At 44.6% G+C, this 13,691-nt stretch overlaps 1 protein-coding gene across 3 annotated transcripts in view; it reads left to right on the top strand.

Moving 5' to 3' along the window:
- Positions 1 to 13,691, top strand: part of RTCA (RNA 3'-terminal phosphate cyclase) — a 225,437-nt gene that overhangs the window by 11,927 nt on the left and 199,819 nt on the right. For all 3 annotated transcript variants that reach the window (XM_069641582.1, XM_069641584.1, XM_069641583.1), the window contains exon 3: positions 7,363 to 7,463. In XM_069641582.1, the coding sequence (XP_069497683.1) occupies positions 7,363 to 7,463 (101 nt within the window). The remainder of the gene's footprint in view (positions 1 to 7,362; positions 7,464 to 13,691) is intronic.

Here is a 13,691-nt window from a genome sequence, read left to right as displayed (position 1 = left end):
CCAATGCCACCTCGAGGTCTCTCTCACTTACCCATGTATGGGTGGACATCTCAGGGGGTGCAATATATGATGGGGCCATGCTTGGACCGGCCACCATCGTACCCCCTGGACACATAGGTTGGGTTAGTGTATCCTGCTGGCTGCGTGGCAAGCGGATAAATCCCCTTTGTCTCCCCACTCTTCCCAGTCTCCTCTGCACTCATTTTCTTACTATTGGCAGGTGTTGCCCCATTCTCCTCAGGGGCCTCTGTTTCCTCAAACATTCTCCAGAGGTCCAATAACTCCCTTCTATTCTGTAATGGTCTCTCCTTATACTTTGCACTAAGTATGTGGACATATGGTCCAAGGCGCACCTGTCAAAAGAACCCCACTCTGGACAGGAGTGTGGCATTACTTCTCATTTAGTCTCAGTCACCCATTAATTGTGGTACTTCTTGATTTTCTCACAGTACAGGGGCAGGGCTTTCCATATATGGTCTAGGGGTGTCTCTGTCCCCATGGCTACATCCAGTCAGTATTGTGTGTCGAAAAATGTGCTTGTACAGTTGTCCTACAAATTAACCCCAAAATACAATTCGTCCAATATCACTTTAAAACATCTGTATTAGGACCGTATCTGTACTATCAGTCAATACTGTCAAACTGTTCATAACAAAAGCATTGATTTCCCCTTTTCCCCCTCAATTATTTCCCCTCTAGAGCACCTTCATTCACTCGCTACACGCTCCCCTGATGCGCTCACACAAACACACCATAGACGCCCCTCCTGAGCCTCCTCCATACATACAAAAATACACTAACAAAATAAACTAAAATAACAAGCTAAAACAACAACAAACACTGCTTTTCCAGAGCTCACTAATTATATGGAGCTCCTAAATTTCCTCTTGTATTTCTCTCTCGCACTGGTCGGGACAGTGCACTGTGGCGCCACCTTATCCCCTTACTCTCGGAGGCTCCTGTCTTCCCTTTTCCTTATCCTTCATATATCTCAAAAAATAAAATGAATAAAATGGCCATAAAAGCTTCCACAATCAACAAGTCAAACTATACTTTCACTTCCATTCACTGCGTGTTCACCCGTTTCACATCGCTCCATATCCCCACTTGAACATTGTTATTCCTTGCAGACTATACTCGCATGTTCACGTTCTTCCGAAAGCCTCCGTTCACAGGGAATCCACAACAGGGCTGGGCCTCTCCTGGGGCTGTACCCCACTTCAACAAGCAGGCAGGAATTCTGCAGCACCCGCAGGGGCCACTCAGCATATGCGTTTTGGGACTGGTCACCCTAGGTGGGCACTGCTCTTCTGGATAGGCTGGCTGGATACCTCCGCAAGTACGGGAGCGATGGAATCGTGTCATAAGGGTCACCAAATGAAGGCAAGTCCCTTAATACATACACTAATAAAGACAACTCACTAGGAAAATAGATCGGGAGATAGCATTGCGAGGATAACAAGGTTTAATTTTACAGAATACAAATATCAGCAAAGGACTCTACTGCTCGAGAGCGCTCTGACTCTTACAGTTACAAACGGGGGCTTAAAACAAAAAACATGCATCATAATATACAGTATAATTGGGTGCCACTGATTTAGGTACCCTACACATGAGCTGTTCCATAGGGGATGCCAGGCAGCAATTGATTAGTTCTTTCTCTTCATCTGGATCCACAATGGTGAGCTGGGTGCGTCCTCGCAGCGAAGGTCAGGGCACACATTAATACATTGTTTATATCCAAACTAAACATGCTAAGCCTGGTTATTAATTCATTGTGGCAGGCACCTTGGCGGCACGGGAAATGGTGCCAGGCGCAAGGGAGGATAAAATACAGCCACGCTGACCCACACATTCAGGGCTTCATTGATACCACAGTTCCCGCACTCAAGGTCTCCACCAAGGGTTTTGATCTTTAATTTATCCCTCCCTGTACCTCGTGTTACAAGGGATATGTTTTCATGCTTGAAAGAAATATAGCCGAGTATGCTTAGATCCTCTGTGGACACTTGATTTTTGTTGGGACAGGGGGGTCGCTTGCTTATCGGGGAATGCAAAGATGTGGGGGACGGGTCAGTGGTGTGGGGCTTGCTCCGGCCTGGCTCGGTGGGGGTTAGAGGCCTAATGGCAGTTTAGAGGAGATGAATGGCCAGAGCGCTGAGTCTGGTGTTGTCTCACGCTCTTGCAGGGCGCATTCCTTTGGAAGATGATAATTTTCGCAACTGTTCGGCACAAACTGATGTAGTAACCCTGTGGGAGACTACACAACCCTTGTCCTCTTAGTATTATGTAATCCACCTATTGGTAGAGGCCTGTACTACACAAGGTGGTAGAGTGACTGAGCAGCTAGGCTTACCTCAAGAGGGATAAATGTGAGCTGTAGGAATGAAATCCACCAATACAAGTATCCAAATAACCCTTCCACTCAAGGTTTCTAGTTAAAATAAATTATTTAACAGTCAATTTTAAATTAGCATTCTTTAAAAAGGGCAATATATGTAGCAATGAAATACACTTTAAAATACTTTCTCAGAATCAACACAAAAAAATTACATACTCTTTAAAGATGCTTCATACACACGTCCTACGCCCTGAGGTGACTTCACTAACTAGGACAGTAATATCATTTATATATCCCTTGTACACTTTGTACATTCTGAGGTTTGTAGAAAGGAAAGGTTAAAGGAAGGAAAAAGGTTAAACAGGTTCTCAGAGCATGTAAACACTTTAAATCTTCCAATGAAGTCTAGATAAAAACCTTTCCCAGCAATATTAGTTTAAAACCAATGCATCACCTATGAGGGACCGTTAGAATCAAAGTCACATGGAGTAGAAGAGTCTGCAGGGAGCCAGGATAGCCAAAGTCTGTGGAGCTGAGGAACATCTTAGATAGCAAAAGTCTTGCACAAAGTTAGAGAGTTTGTTGAAGAAAAATCACTGTAGGGTCACAAGCTGTTAAATTTGTGAAGGTTAGAGATGAGATCAACTTTACAAAAAGCAGCTACTGCAAGTCTCAACTGAGAAGAGCAAGCTACAGACACTGAGGTAAATACCACAAGTCAGAACAGTACCTTTGGTTAGAAGATGAGGGCCCAGCTGGCTCCTTATTGGTTGCAGCGATGCAGATCCTGTGTTCCTGAGCTACAGTCGTGGGGACAAGAGGGAGGACATCTGGAGGACTCCTGCGGCAGCAATTCAATGGTCGGCGGCAGCTGCGGCTCTTTTCGGATCAGAGGCACTTTTTGGCTTAAGCGCTATGTAAATAGCACCACCGCGGATCTTGGGACACCAGTTGGGCTTCCTTCACTCCTTGAGTCCTGCACTCTGGTGAGGTGACTCGCGCTCTGGTCATCCTGCTTCTGGAGGGTCCTGGGTAGACTCTGAAGATTTTGGTCGGCTTACAGATGCTGCACAGCAAAGTTCATCTCGGGGTTAGTTGGTCCCACTAACTCAAGGGAAGAAGTCGTCCCTTCCGGAGTTCTCTTGTCGATTAGAAAAATGAGGTTCAGCACAGCAGCAGGGCTTCACTGGGCAGTTCTACGGTCCAGGAGGATGCAGCAAGCTTTGTTCACGGTTTCTTCTTCGGTATGTCCTTCCCATTGGTCGTCTCTGTCTTCAGTCCCAAAACCCTCGCCTTTTAAGCAGGTTTCTCCCATTCATGCACAGCCTAGCTGTCACTCACACAGCAGGGTGGCTGTCCTGCATGGACAGCCAGCCAGCCAATCGGGACTGGGTGCTTTCAGGCTTCCCTGGAGACAAAGGACAGCGGGGCTTGGGGCACCTCCCTCACTTCCTGTCCTAGCAGACACACTGGAGTCAGAGGCAGTTTTCAGTACTGAAGCCCGCCAAAGGCAAGATTAACAAGGGGGTCAAACCTGGTTTGGCATGCAGAGTAAAACTCAAGAAAGACCTCACAAACAGAAAATGGCGAAAAAACAAGACCGGGGTCGTTTTGACACAATGGACACCCATGGGTGCTATACTGCAGCTGAGGATTCGGCCTGCGGTAGAAAAGCACAATGGTAGGAAAATTAAACCACTGCCACCAGCCATTTAAAGTGGTGAGGGTAACATACGTAGGAAAAGGGGCTAGTAAGTAACCCCCGAGCACTCCACATTAGATGGTGTGTGCTGGACCTACAAAGAGAAAAGGTAAGTAAAGCTAATGTAGTTCACCCAAGAAATCTAAGAGAAATCTAAAGGATTTCTCTGTGACACTGCACTGATGAGGCTGTGTGTCACTATACAAAAAGTAGTTGACTATGGAGTTTGTCAGACTCCAAAAACAAAGGAAATATAAAATCCAAATCAGATCAAAACACATGAGAGAGTGAGGAAAAGGGGCCACTCACTCATGGGTGCAAAGTCCTAAAGTCCAGCAAAAGAGCTGAGTGTCTCTAAGGTTGAAGAGAATTGTCACGGAAATGTGAATTCTCCCCAAAAGCAACACTGGAGAAACGAGGTGGTAGTGGACCTCTGTGGGAACGGGCCTCTGCGGAGTCAGTCTGTCTTGCAGGAATTAGGCCTAGTGAGCAGAGAACATGAACCATCTTCTCCCTTTTAGGCCTACTACAAAATGGAGTCATGGGCTATGGATTTTCTAGTGCCGCGCATCTACCTCTAAGCGCTACAGTGCCTCTACTGGTTGCCTGATAGTGCGCATTACTCCCCCCTTGTCCCTCCTTGTACGTTATATTAACCTATATGGTGCTCGCCTCACCTGGAAGCGCCTAGGTGGGTGGGATAGGCTCATTTCCATCCCAACAACATCTAGAAGACCTTTAAGCCACAATGAATCATATATAGTTCGAGCTTAAAAGCCTGAATGTGTGATTTGGCCGAATTTCAGCTGTTCAAAAAGTTTGACCAAATCACGCATTTGGTGCTGGGGGGTGTGCGGGGTTGCCCCCCTGCACCCTTGCTTACTATATTGTGAGCGGGGGATGCAGGGTGTCCCCCGCAGCCATCTCAAATAAAAAAAGGAAAGGACCCTGCTGCGCCAGTTTGCGATCACGGAAGTGAAAGGGAACAGGCGCTGCAGGGACAGTCGGCGGCCGCAAGATAAGTAAGGGGGTGGGGGCATGGGTGTGGGGCGGGGGATTCAAGTCAGACATTTTCTGGGGAGAAAAGATCGAAGGTTATTTCAGAAAAATAATCTTGGGTCTTTTCTCCCTCGAACATTTGGATCTCAGGCTTTCAACCCTGATATATATATCTCTCCTAAGTTTATGATTGCCCACCATGTGGGAGTTAGATTTGCAACTCGATGCCTACTGTCTCCTCACCCCGTAGCCACTTTTAGCTCCAGCTCAAGAAACACTTATTTCAGTTCTGTAAAGTATACTGCAGTATTTTCTGTTCGAGTCCAAGCTTTTGATTGGTAGTTCCAAGTAGAAATCTTCATAAAAGCACCCCTTTCTTGCACCTTATTTTGAGGAGAAATAAACCAGTTTAGGGGGCCAAGGGTGTTTTGGTTGGTATATAGATTGCCATGAAGACTATTTTTATATATTAGTCATGATTATTTTTTACTCCTATATTTGAGGATGAATGGCGTTATTAGTCCTTGTTTTGCATTTCCCACAATATGGTATCATCCTCCCTTTGTTAGGTCTTAACAGGATACAGCACCTCTGTTTGCTCAGTGATGTAGTCTTTGGCTAATAACATATTTAAATACAACAACGCCATGATATTATATTATGATGATGCTGCTTCAAGCTTTTACTTGAAACCACTGTAGAACTACATGTACATGAATACATGGAATATTCCTCAGCACAAAATATGTACACCAGTTACTGCAGTACTGTAGAATAAACTACAGTAGTCTCAGTATATCTACTACAGTGGATATGTGATGTGGCATTTACAGTATATTTACTGCAGTGTGCATGGCAGAATACAAATAAGTATCTGTAGTATATATACACGCTATAATATATGTGGTAACATAAACCATAGTTTTTACTATCAGAACTACATAGACCATTGTGCAGTTCATTGCAGTATACTTTGTCCAAAAGACAGCAGTACTTTACACTATTAATTATACAGTTCACTGAACATTTATGTTCCAATCGTGGTAAAGTTGACCACATAGTACCGACTTTCCTCACCTAATATCACTCCTTGATCATTCACACTTCTCATATGTAGAGCCCACAAGAGATGTTCTGAAAGTCCTGTATTTTAACTCTGTCATTTTGAATTTCTCTAATGTAGGTGTGAAGTTATTTTCCATTTATAAATGTAGGACTGCAAGTACTATAATGTTAAGCGCAGTGAGGTTAATCGCCAGGACCAGCAGAACACCTGACAGGTGACAATTTGAGACCTTTGCACACTTTCCTCTTTAAAGACACACTCCTAAAGAGCCTTTGTCAAAGGACCTCCTTTTAGTCATACCTTTTGTAACATGCTGTTAGTGCACGAGGAGATTAAATCTTAAATTCAACAGAACAAATTCGTTTTTAATATGTCAGATTATAGATTTTGCTTAACTATTTACCTGCTTTTAAGAAAATATATCAGCCAATTTTGGGCAGTTTGTCTTTGTGATGCAGTTGTACAGATAACAAAAGTGACCCGAGGCAGCAACTCTGCGTTGCGCTACTCCTCGGGCTCATGCTTTAATGGGACTTTATCCCTCCACCCTCTGCTAGCCTAAGTTTAACTAAGTCCCTACTCTAAAAATAGTGGGGTAGGTGGGCTCCTTCCACCCACGCGTACCATCAGTTTGTGCTAGTTGGTGTTACTATAATCTTCAGGGATTACTGAACCCCAACTTTGTGAAAAGGAGGAGTGCAGTGATCCCTAGAACCCTGCAAAATGTGTTTTGTGCAGCGCATTCCCCAAACTTCCCATGTCCACCACAAATCCACTACCATTAGCTAGATTCTTCACTTCGGCCTACCAACCCCATTTGCCATCACCTTCCTAAAATGTTTTCTCCTACACAAACGCGTGTGATAATCCCAACTACCTTCTGCTCCATGTCCTCCTGTACCTTATCTTGCCACTCTCTACCCAGGCTTCTCTAGTCGCCTTTACACTGTTACGCTCAAACATCTAAATGCTTGTTTTCACTTAATTGCTGGTTTGTCTCCTTTTTTGCTTCACCATTTGTCTCCATGTATTGTTAGTGCCTATGCAGTCTTCGTTTCCTGCACCTTCCAATCCTTGTTGTTTCACCCTCTGATGTTCTCTCTACTCTATTGGCAGACTTGTCTCTTGCACAGCCCACCTTTAAAATTGCAGTCTCGCTTTCTCTGCCCCATCCATCGTTTTTTTGTTACCTCCTATCTCCCATATTTTTTCATCCTCTCCCGTCATAACATTCTTGCCTCTTGTTTGTTGCAGGGTGGTCAGATCCTAAGAGTCTCAACCTCGCTGAGCTGCATTTTGGGGCTACCTGTGCGGCTCCACAGTATCCGGGCTGGCAGGAGCACTCCTGGGCTTAGGTAAGCAAGAACATGTTGCAAACAATAATTGCATCCAAAATAAGCTAGGAAGGAACAGATAAGTATCCACAATGTTAAGCAACTAAGGGCTAAAATAGAGATCTGACTTTACAAAGTCTCTGGCACACACACCGGATGCTTTAAAAAACCAGTACCACATGCAGGCCTCTGAAATCCTGCTAGACCTACAGCTTTAATACCATAGTTTACCTATTTGATCTAGGGCAATTCACGTGACCTATGGCGACAGGTGGCAAAACCTTTAACAGGGCCTTCTGTAAAAGGGTGCATGCCACCATGTGCCCAATTCTTGCTTGGTGCATTGTTGCCACCAAGAGGCTAGCTATGCACACCCAAACCTCATTTGACATCTACTACAGACAAAGTTTGTTTGCAGTAAATATCAAATGTCTAAAATATCCCAGAATTTCATTTTTCTCGACATCAAGGTTGAGTACCAAGCAAATGGTACTCAATTTTCATAAAAACTACTCGACTCTGCAAGTGGTTGAGTAGATTTTATGAGGGTTGGCAGCCTTGCCCAACTATGTCTCAGTTTACTATGAGTGACATGGTTATGGAATATGCACTTCTCCATTCTAACCTTTAGGCAGAAACTGGAACCCTTCAAAAAATCGAACTGGGTTTAACTTTTATATATAATTTACAGGCATTTCTGAAGAGATAAGGGGAACTACTTCAAATCCCACTTACTCTAATTAGTCTGTAAATGTACACAGATACAGTTATATTAAAAGCTGTCAATATTTACTTTTTGTTAGGGAGATTTATCATTTTTATGCTTCACCCCCTCGCCCAGTGAGACCCCCAGCACATTTGCTAGAGTTCTGGACTTTTTTCTTTAATCCTGAAAGAGTGGAGCCTTTTTCCACTCATTCATTCTTGTGGGCTCTGTCTTTTGGAACTCTATTTTTTGTACTCTACTTGTACTGTGGAGTCTATTTTTCGCCATAAACTCTTAAAGGTATCTGTATTTTACTATTGCAGCACACCGCTCCTTATGAGCAGGGTTGCTGCGGACCCTTTGGTTCCTCCATTGAGATTCTTTGTCTTTATCCCGGAGTAACGTTCTTAAGGATGGAGGGATACTTAGTATCTCTCCTAAAACGTTATAGTCGAATAGATTGGCACACACCACCTTATGTGGAATTTCTGCTGCTGTGACTTTTTAGTCACATAGACAACCTCCTAGTTATGGCTGGTGGCAGTGGATGTGTTCTACCAACTATTGTGTCATTTTTATACCACCGGCTGTGACCTTAGCCTTGGTGCACAATAGGGGCACCCATGTACCAATTTAGGGCCCCTCTTTGTTTGTGTGTGTGTGTGTGTGTGTGTGTGTGTGTGTGTGTGTGTGTGTGTAAAAAAAACCCTTGGGTGTCCCCGTCTGGGCAGGCAGGAAGTGGGTGAGGAGTTTTCCACCTCCATGTCCTTTGTCTGCTGGAGTGCCTGAATAGGACCAGCTCCCATGGGGTCTGGCTGTCCTGATTGGACAACCAAGCGCCCCTTTCTGTAAAATGCTTAGAGAGATTGCAGAGGCATGTGTGCTGGAACTGTATAAAAGGTGAGGCTTCTGGAGTGAAAAGCAAGTTGACCACTGGAAGCTGAAGTAACCGAAGAAGACTACCAGAGACACCAGCAGACCCTTTGCAACACCGTGAAGCGACCAGTGCTGTCTTGACCGCGTTTTGTGTGCGATAGAGTAGCTCCGAGGACTCCTCCTTCCCTTTGGCTTGCGGAAACAACCAGTCCCAAGACTAACTTTGAATTGAGCCATCTCCCAAGGTCCTAGGAGTTTCCAGAGCTGCGGAACCCCAATACTAGTAGACCTGCTGCCCATTTTGAGTGCATCGTTATGTAAAGGCTGAATCCGTCCAAATCTTTGCTGATCCCTCAGTGACACTCCAGAGATCCGATCCAACTCGCCCGGACCCCCTCATCGGAGCGTGGGACTGCAGGAAGTGAAGAAGATTGACCAGGAGATCTGCATCCATTTTTGGTGCTGCAGAAAAGAACAAAATCGCAGAGTGCACCAAGGAGTTGTTGAAAGTCGTGCCCCAGGCCCTCCCTCGAGACTGCTGCTGAGATCCCATCCTTTGTCCTGCCTTCAGTCATCAGACAAAGGAACTTTGAGGTTGTGTCCAAAGCTGCAACATCGCAGAGCATCCAGCACAAACATTTTCTTCTAACCTATGTTACTTTGGGGAAAAGGGTATTGCTTACCTAATTCCAGAAAGTCTCTCCTGATTGTTGAAGTGCACGTAGAAGTGTCCAAAGCAACCCCCCCCCCCCTTACCGCCGACTGAAGCCGCTGCTTGTGGCTCTCTCCAACATTGGTTAAGCCTTTTTGTATCTTCTTCCCTATAGACTAGAAAGTATCCACAGGAACGTTTTATTTCTTCTGTTTTGCAAGACTTTAAACCAGAATCAAACTGCCTTTTAGCTATGGTTGCGTTTCTGACTTTAAAGGACTGGCTGTGCTTCGAAACTGCCTCTAGAACCTGAAGCTCTACTAGGATAACACTAACCGTTTTCCTTCCCAAAAATAGTCACTATATTATATGTGTATGCAACTATGTGTGATGGTTTAATGTACTTACTATTTAATAGTGGCTCTTATGTAAATATAATATATATTTTAATATACATTTAAGTGTTTCTTTGATGTACTTTATTTACTGGGTTCAATGAATTTACCTAAAGCTCACATCTTCCTCTTAAGATAAGCCTGACTGCTCTGCCACTCTACCGAGGTCCTGAGTTATTACAGACTGATACTAATAGTTGGGGTTCTACAACGCACTGGGATAGCTTACTAAAGTCTTACTATCAAGTAGGATTTTAAGAAAACTCCCCTAACACTTTGCCACCACCAACTGAGAGCACTTTCCTTTTCCTCCATTGCAAGAGATGTGCCATACTGTAGAGAAGAGGAATCCACTTGAATGTACCAGTTTGTTTCGCCATAGGTTTTCTAGGAGACCTTAAGCGTTCCACATTTACATACTGAACCATAAAGACTGTTCTAGCATAACACAATGCAATTTCCATTTAAGTAGGATTCAGCAATTTTAACTGTACACTGCCAATCCGCAGGCCACAGCCATCAAGACTGTTAAGCGCCTATCTGCCCCACCCTCCCCCGATCTCTCATATTCAAAATATTGGTGTCCAAATTTGCAACTATGCTGACGACACCCAACTCATTCTCAAAATAATACAGAATTCCATGCAAAATTTCTAACAATGCCTCCTCATCAGTGTCTAATTACCAACTAAAACTCAATCAAAAACAGAGATCTCCATGGTAGAAGGACAAATGCCCACTTAGCCTAAGCAAATCTGGCCTCACTAGAAAGGCTTCTGTTCAACAACCTCTTTAAATGTAAAGGTCCTGTGGGCCCCCAATGGTCGCTGAGCTGACAATGGTGCTGAAGTGATGACAGGAGTCAAGTGTTTCAATATGATTTAGTTCTGAATCAGCGTTATTACTTGGTCCTGGGCAAACTCTATCAAGATAACCTAGACAGATCCGCCAGGAAGACTTCAAAAAGATATGTTGTGGGAGGAGAGTGGTGTAATAGAATTTATTTATTGTCCATTTATCGAACGGGCAACACAGGAGTTAAAAAACGGTTCTTATTATGGTTTTAAACTCTAAGCAGGTAACGTAAAAGTCAAGCAGCCAGGTTTAATTTGTTGGAGTATTAGTGCCATCCATTCCAATGGGACCCATCTACTAGTCCTCCAGTAGTAATCTGTTATCTTTATGTAAAGATTGTGTGCTTACCGTAAACCAGAAATAGAGTTCTTGCCACTTTTGTTTTCTTATCCTTTTAATATCATCAATGTTGGTTAAACTTAATATAGGTACATTATAAACTTTACATCTTATAATTACTTCCTTTCCATGATTGTATCCTGAAAGATCCTCAAAAAATGTTGCTGTTAACTTTGTATGCATAATTTTGATAAATTGCGATCCTTCACACATGTTTTTCTACTGTTGCTGCTCTTCAGGAGGAATGCTTCATATCTTATTTAAAGGTGAACAAACTAAGAGTCGGGAATCGACTCCAATTCCATGCGCTTGTTGCTAAGATTATAAAAAAAAAAACAAGGTGTCGCAGAGACCCCTAAATTTTCAGGTCACAATGATGGAACTAATAATTGAACATCACCTATCGGAATCCTATAAGTGACCATTTGGTGTTAGTAAATTAAACGTGTCAGTCAGTGAATATTACTTCACGTGTGTTCCTCCTTGTTTCTAAGCAACAAGGACTACAGTCATATCCGGGACAGGACTCGCCGCTCAACAGGAGACGCCTTGAGCAAAGCAGTAACATGCGCACAAGGAACAGAAGTTGATGACACTTCCCCAGACGTGTTATCATGCAAGCCAGGATATCCTAGTGTTTCGTTTTCGATGTTGGAAAGGTTAAAAAAACATTGGATGCTGCACTTAGATGACAAAGGGAGGATTCCAAAATGGCCGCCGCACATTGAGGGCGTGTGTGCGGGGTGACCCCTCGTAGGAGGCAAAAATAAAGGCAGTGCCCCCCCCCCCTAACGGCATCAGTGAGCAGCAGTTCTAACTTGGGGATACCCCAGGCACGGCGACCCACCTACAATAGTTTTGCAGCATCCGTATCGCGCTAAGCTGACCCGGTGAGGGTGTGGCCAGCAGGGCTGAGAAGCAGACTGAGAAACCAGCGCACTCAGTCTCGTGCCTCTGGAGCTTTCGCGTTCAGTAAGTACACAGCAGCGTGGGGAACTCGGGCATATAAACTGTTCCATTTCAGTAAGGCATTGCCCATCCAGTAGCTTGGGCAAATTCATGTGACTTCCGTGCACCGCCTATACAAAGAAAAGTCTTCCGTCATCCTGGGCACCCCGCAAGCAGATTTTACATAGGGGGAGGTGGTGGGCGCGCAAGCAAACCGCTCAGGACTAGTCCTTCCAACAACAAGCACAACATAAAGGATACCAAGAAGGTTAAAAAACTGTCCATGTCTGGTAAAAAGAGACAGCTGCAATTTAACTGGCATGATTTTTAGAGGACTTTTTAAGAGGTAACGCACCAGCTGCCCTCACTCTCCCTTTGGGTCTGGGTAGGCCTATGTGGACTGACTCCCTAGAAATAACAGACTTTCTACAAATCGAATTGGGATCGGGTGGCATTGTTTTCAGCACATTACATGCCGAGAGGCAAAAAGAAGCACACCCACGCAGGAAGTGCCAAAACCCCTTGATCCACAATAAACCCTCTACCAACACTGTGGGCACTGGGCCAGGGGATGCTTCCTTCTGGAGATAGAGCCACAGATATCTCAGACGAAGAGGTTCGCAATAGTGACATAGAAATGGTTCCCCCCAAGGAAGATTTTAAGACAGGTTAATTGCCTCATTCCAGGTGCAGGTTTCTGCCTTCTCTGCTGAGATAAGGCAATCCTTATCTGATTTCAGTAAAGACATAACTTCAGTCGGGGAGCGGGTAGACTCCAATGAGTGCGTGATTCAAGAATTGACATGGGGATAGCCAACAGTCCGATATCGCTCTAGAATATCTGGCCAGGATCACACGCAACCTCAAAATAAAATGAGGACCTTGAGAATAGATCGAGACGCTCTAATATATGGATAAGAAACCTTCCGAATCAATATTAGATCCCGATCTGAAGGACACTGTCACCCATATCTTTGTGGATCTAATTGCAGGGTGCGAGGAATTAAGTGGACTTCATTTGGAGTGGTCTTTTCCTTGGAAGGCAGACGGCATAGAATCACTTCCCAAGAAGCAGGTATGGCTTTTAAGAGGATGCTTCCTAAGGCCCATCTGAGGCCACAGACTTCTACTGATTGTCAGGCACAACATTCCTAGCCTTGGGAGTGGTTGACTGCACATCGGTGCGGGAGGAAAGACAGGGCTAAACTAAGAGGACTGGAAGGCTCGACGCAGATGGCCTACTTCAAAGGCACTGGAATAAGGACAGGCAGAAGAAAATATCCTATTGAGAATGGACCAAGACCGGACTGGGTGTACATAGCAGAGGCGGAGCACACCATCTCGGATCTCATCTGTTCAGGTAACAGATGGGGGTATGAGGATACCCTGCACGTTGCCCTGGGGTTAAAGTTAATACACGGCTGGGGGCCTGTACCCCAGGTGTTGGGTACCGTGGATCCCACCAGGGGACATTGTTT

The sequence above is a fragment of the Ambystoma mexicanum genome, chromosome 1q, assembly GCF_040938575.1.
Source record: "Ambystoma mexicanum isolate Mex_15411 chromosome 1q, UKY_AmexF1_1, whole genome shotgun sequence".
Classification (NCBI taxonomy): Eukaryota; Metazoa; Chordata; class Amphibia; order Caudata; family Ambystomatidae; genus Ambystoma; species Ambystoma mexicanum.
Note: the sequence above shows the minus strand (reverse complement) of the source record. Positions and strands in the feature narration are given on the sequence as shown.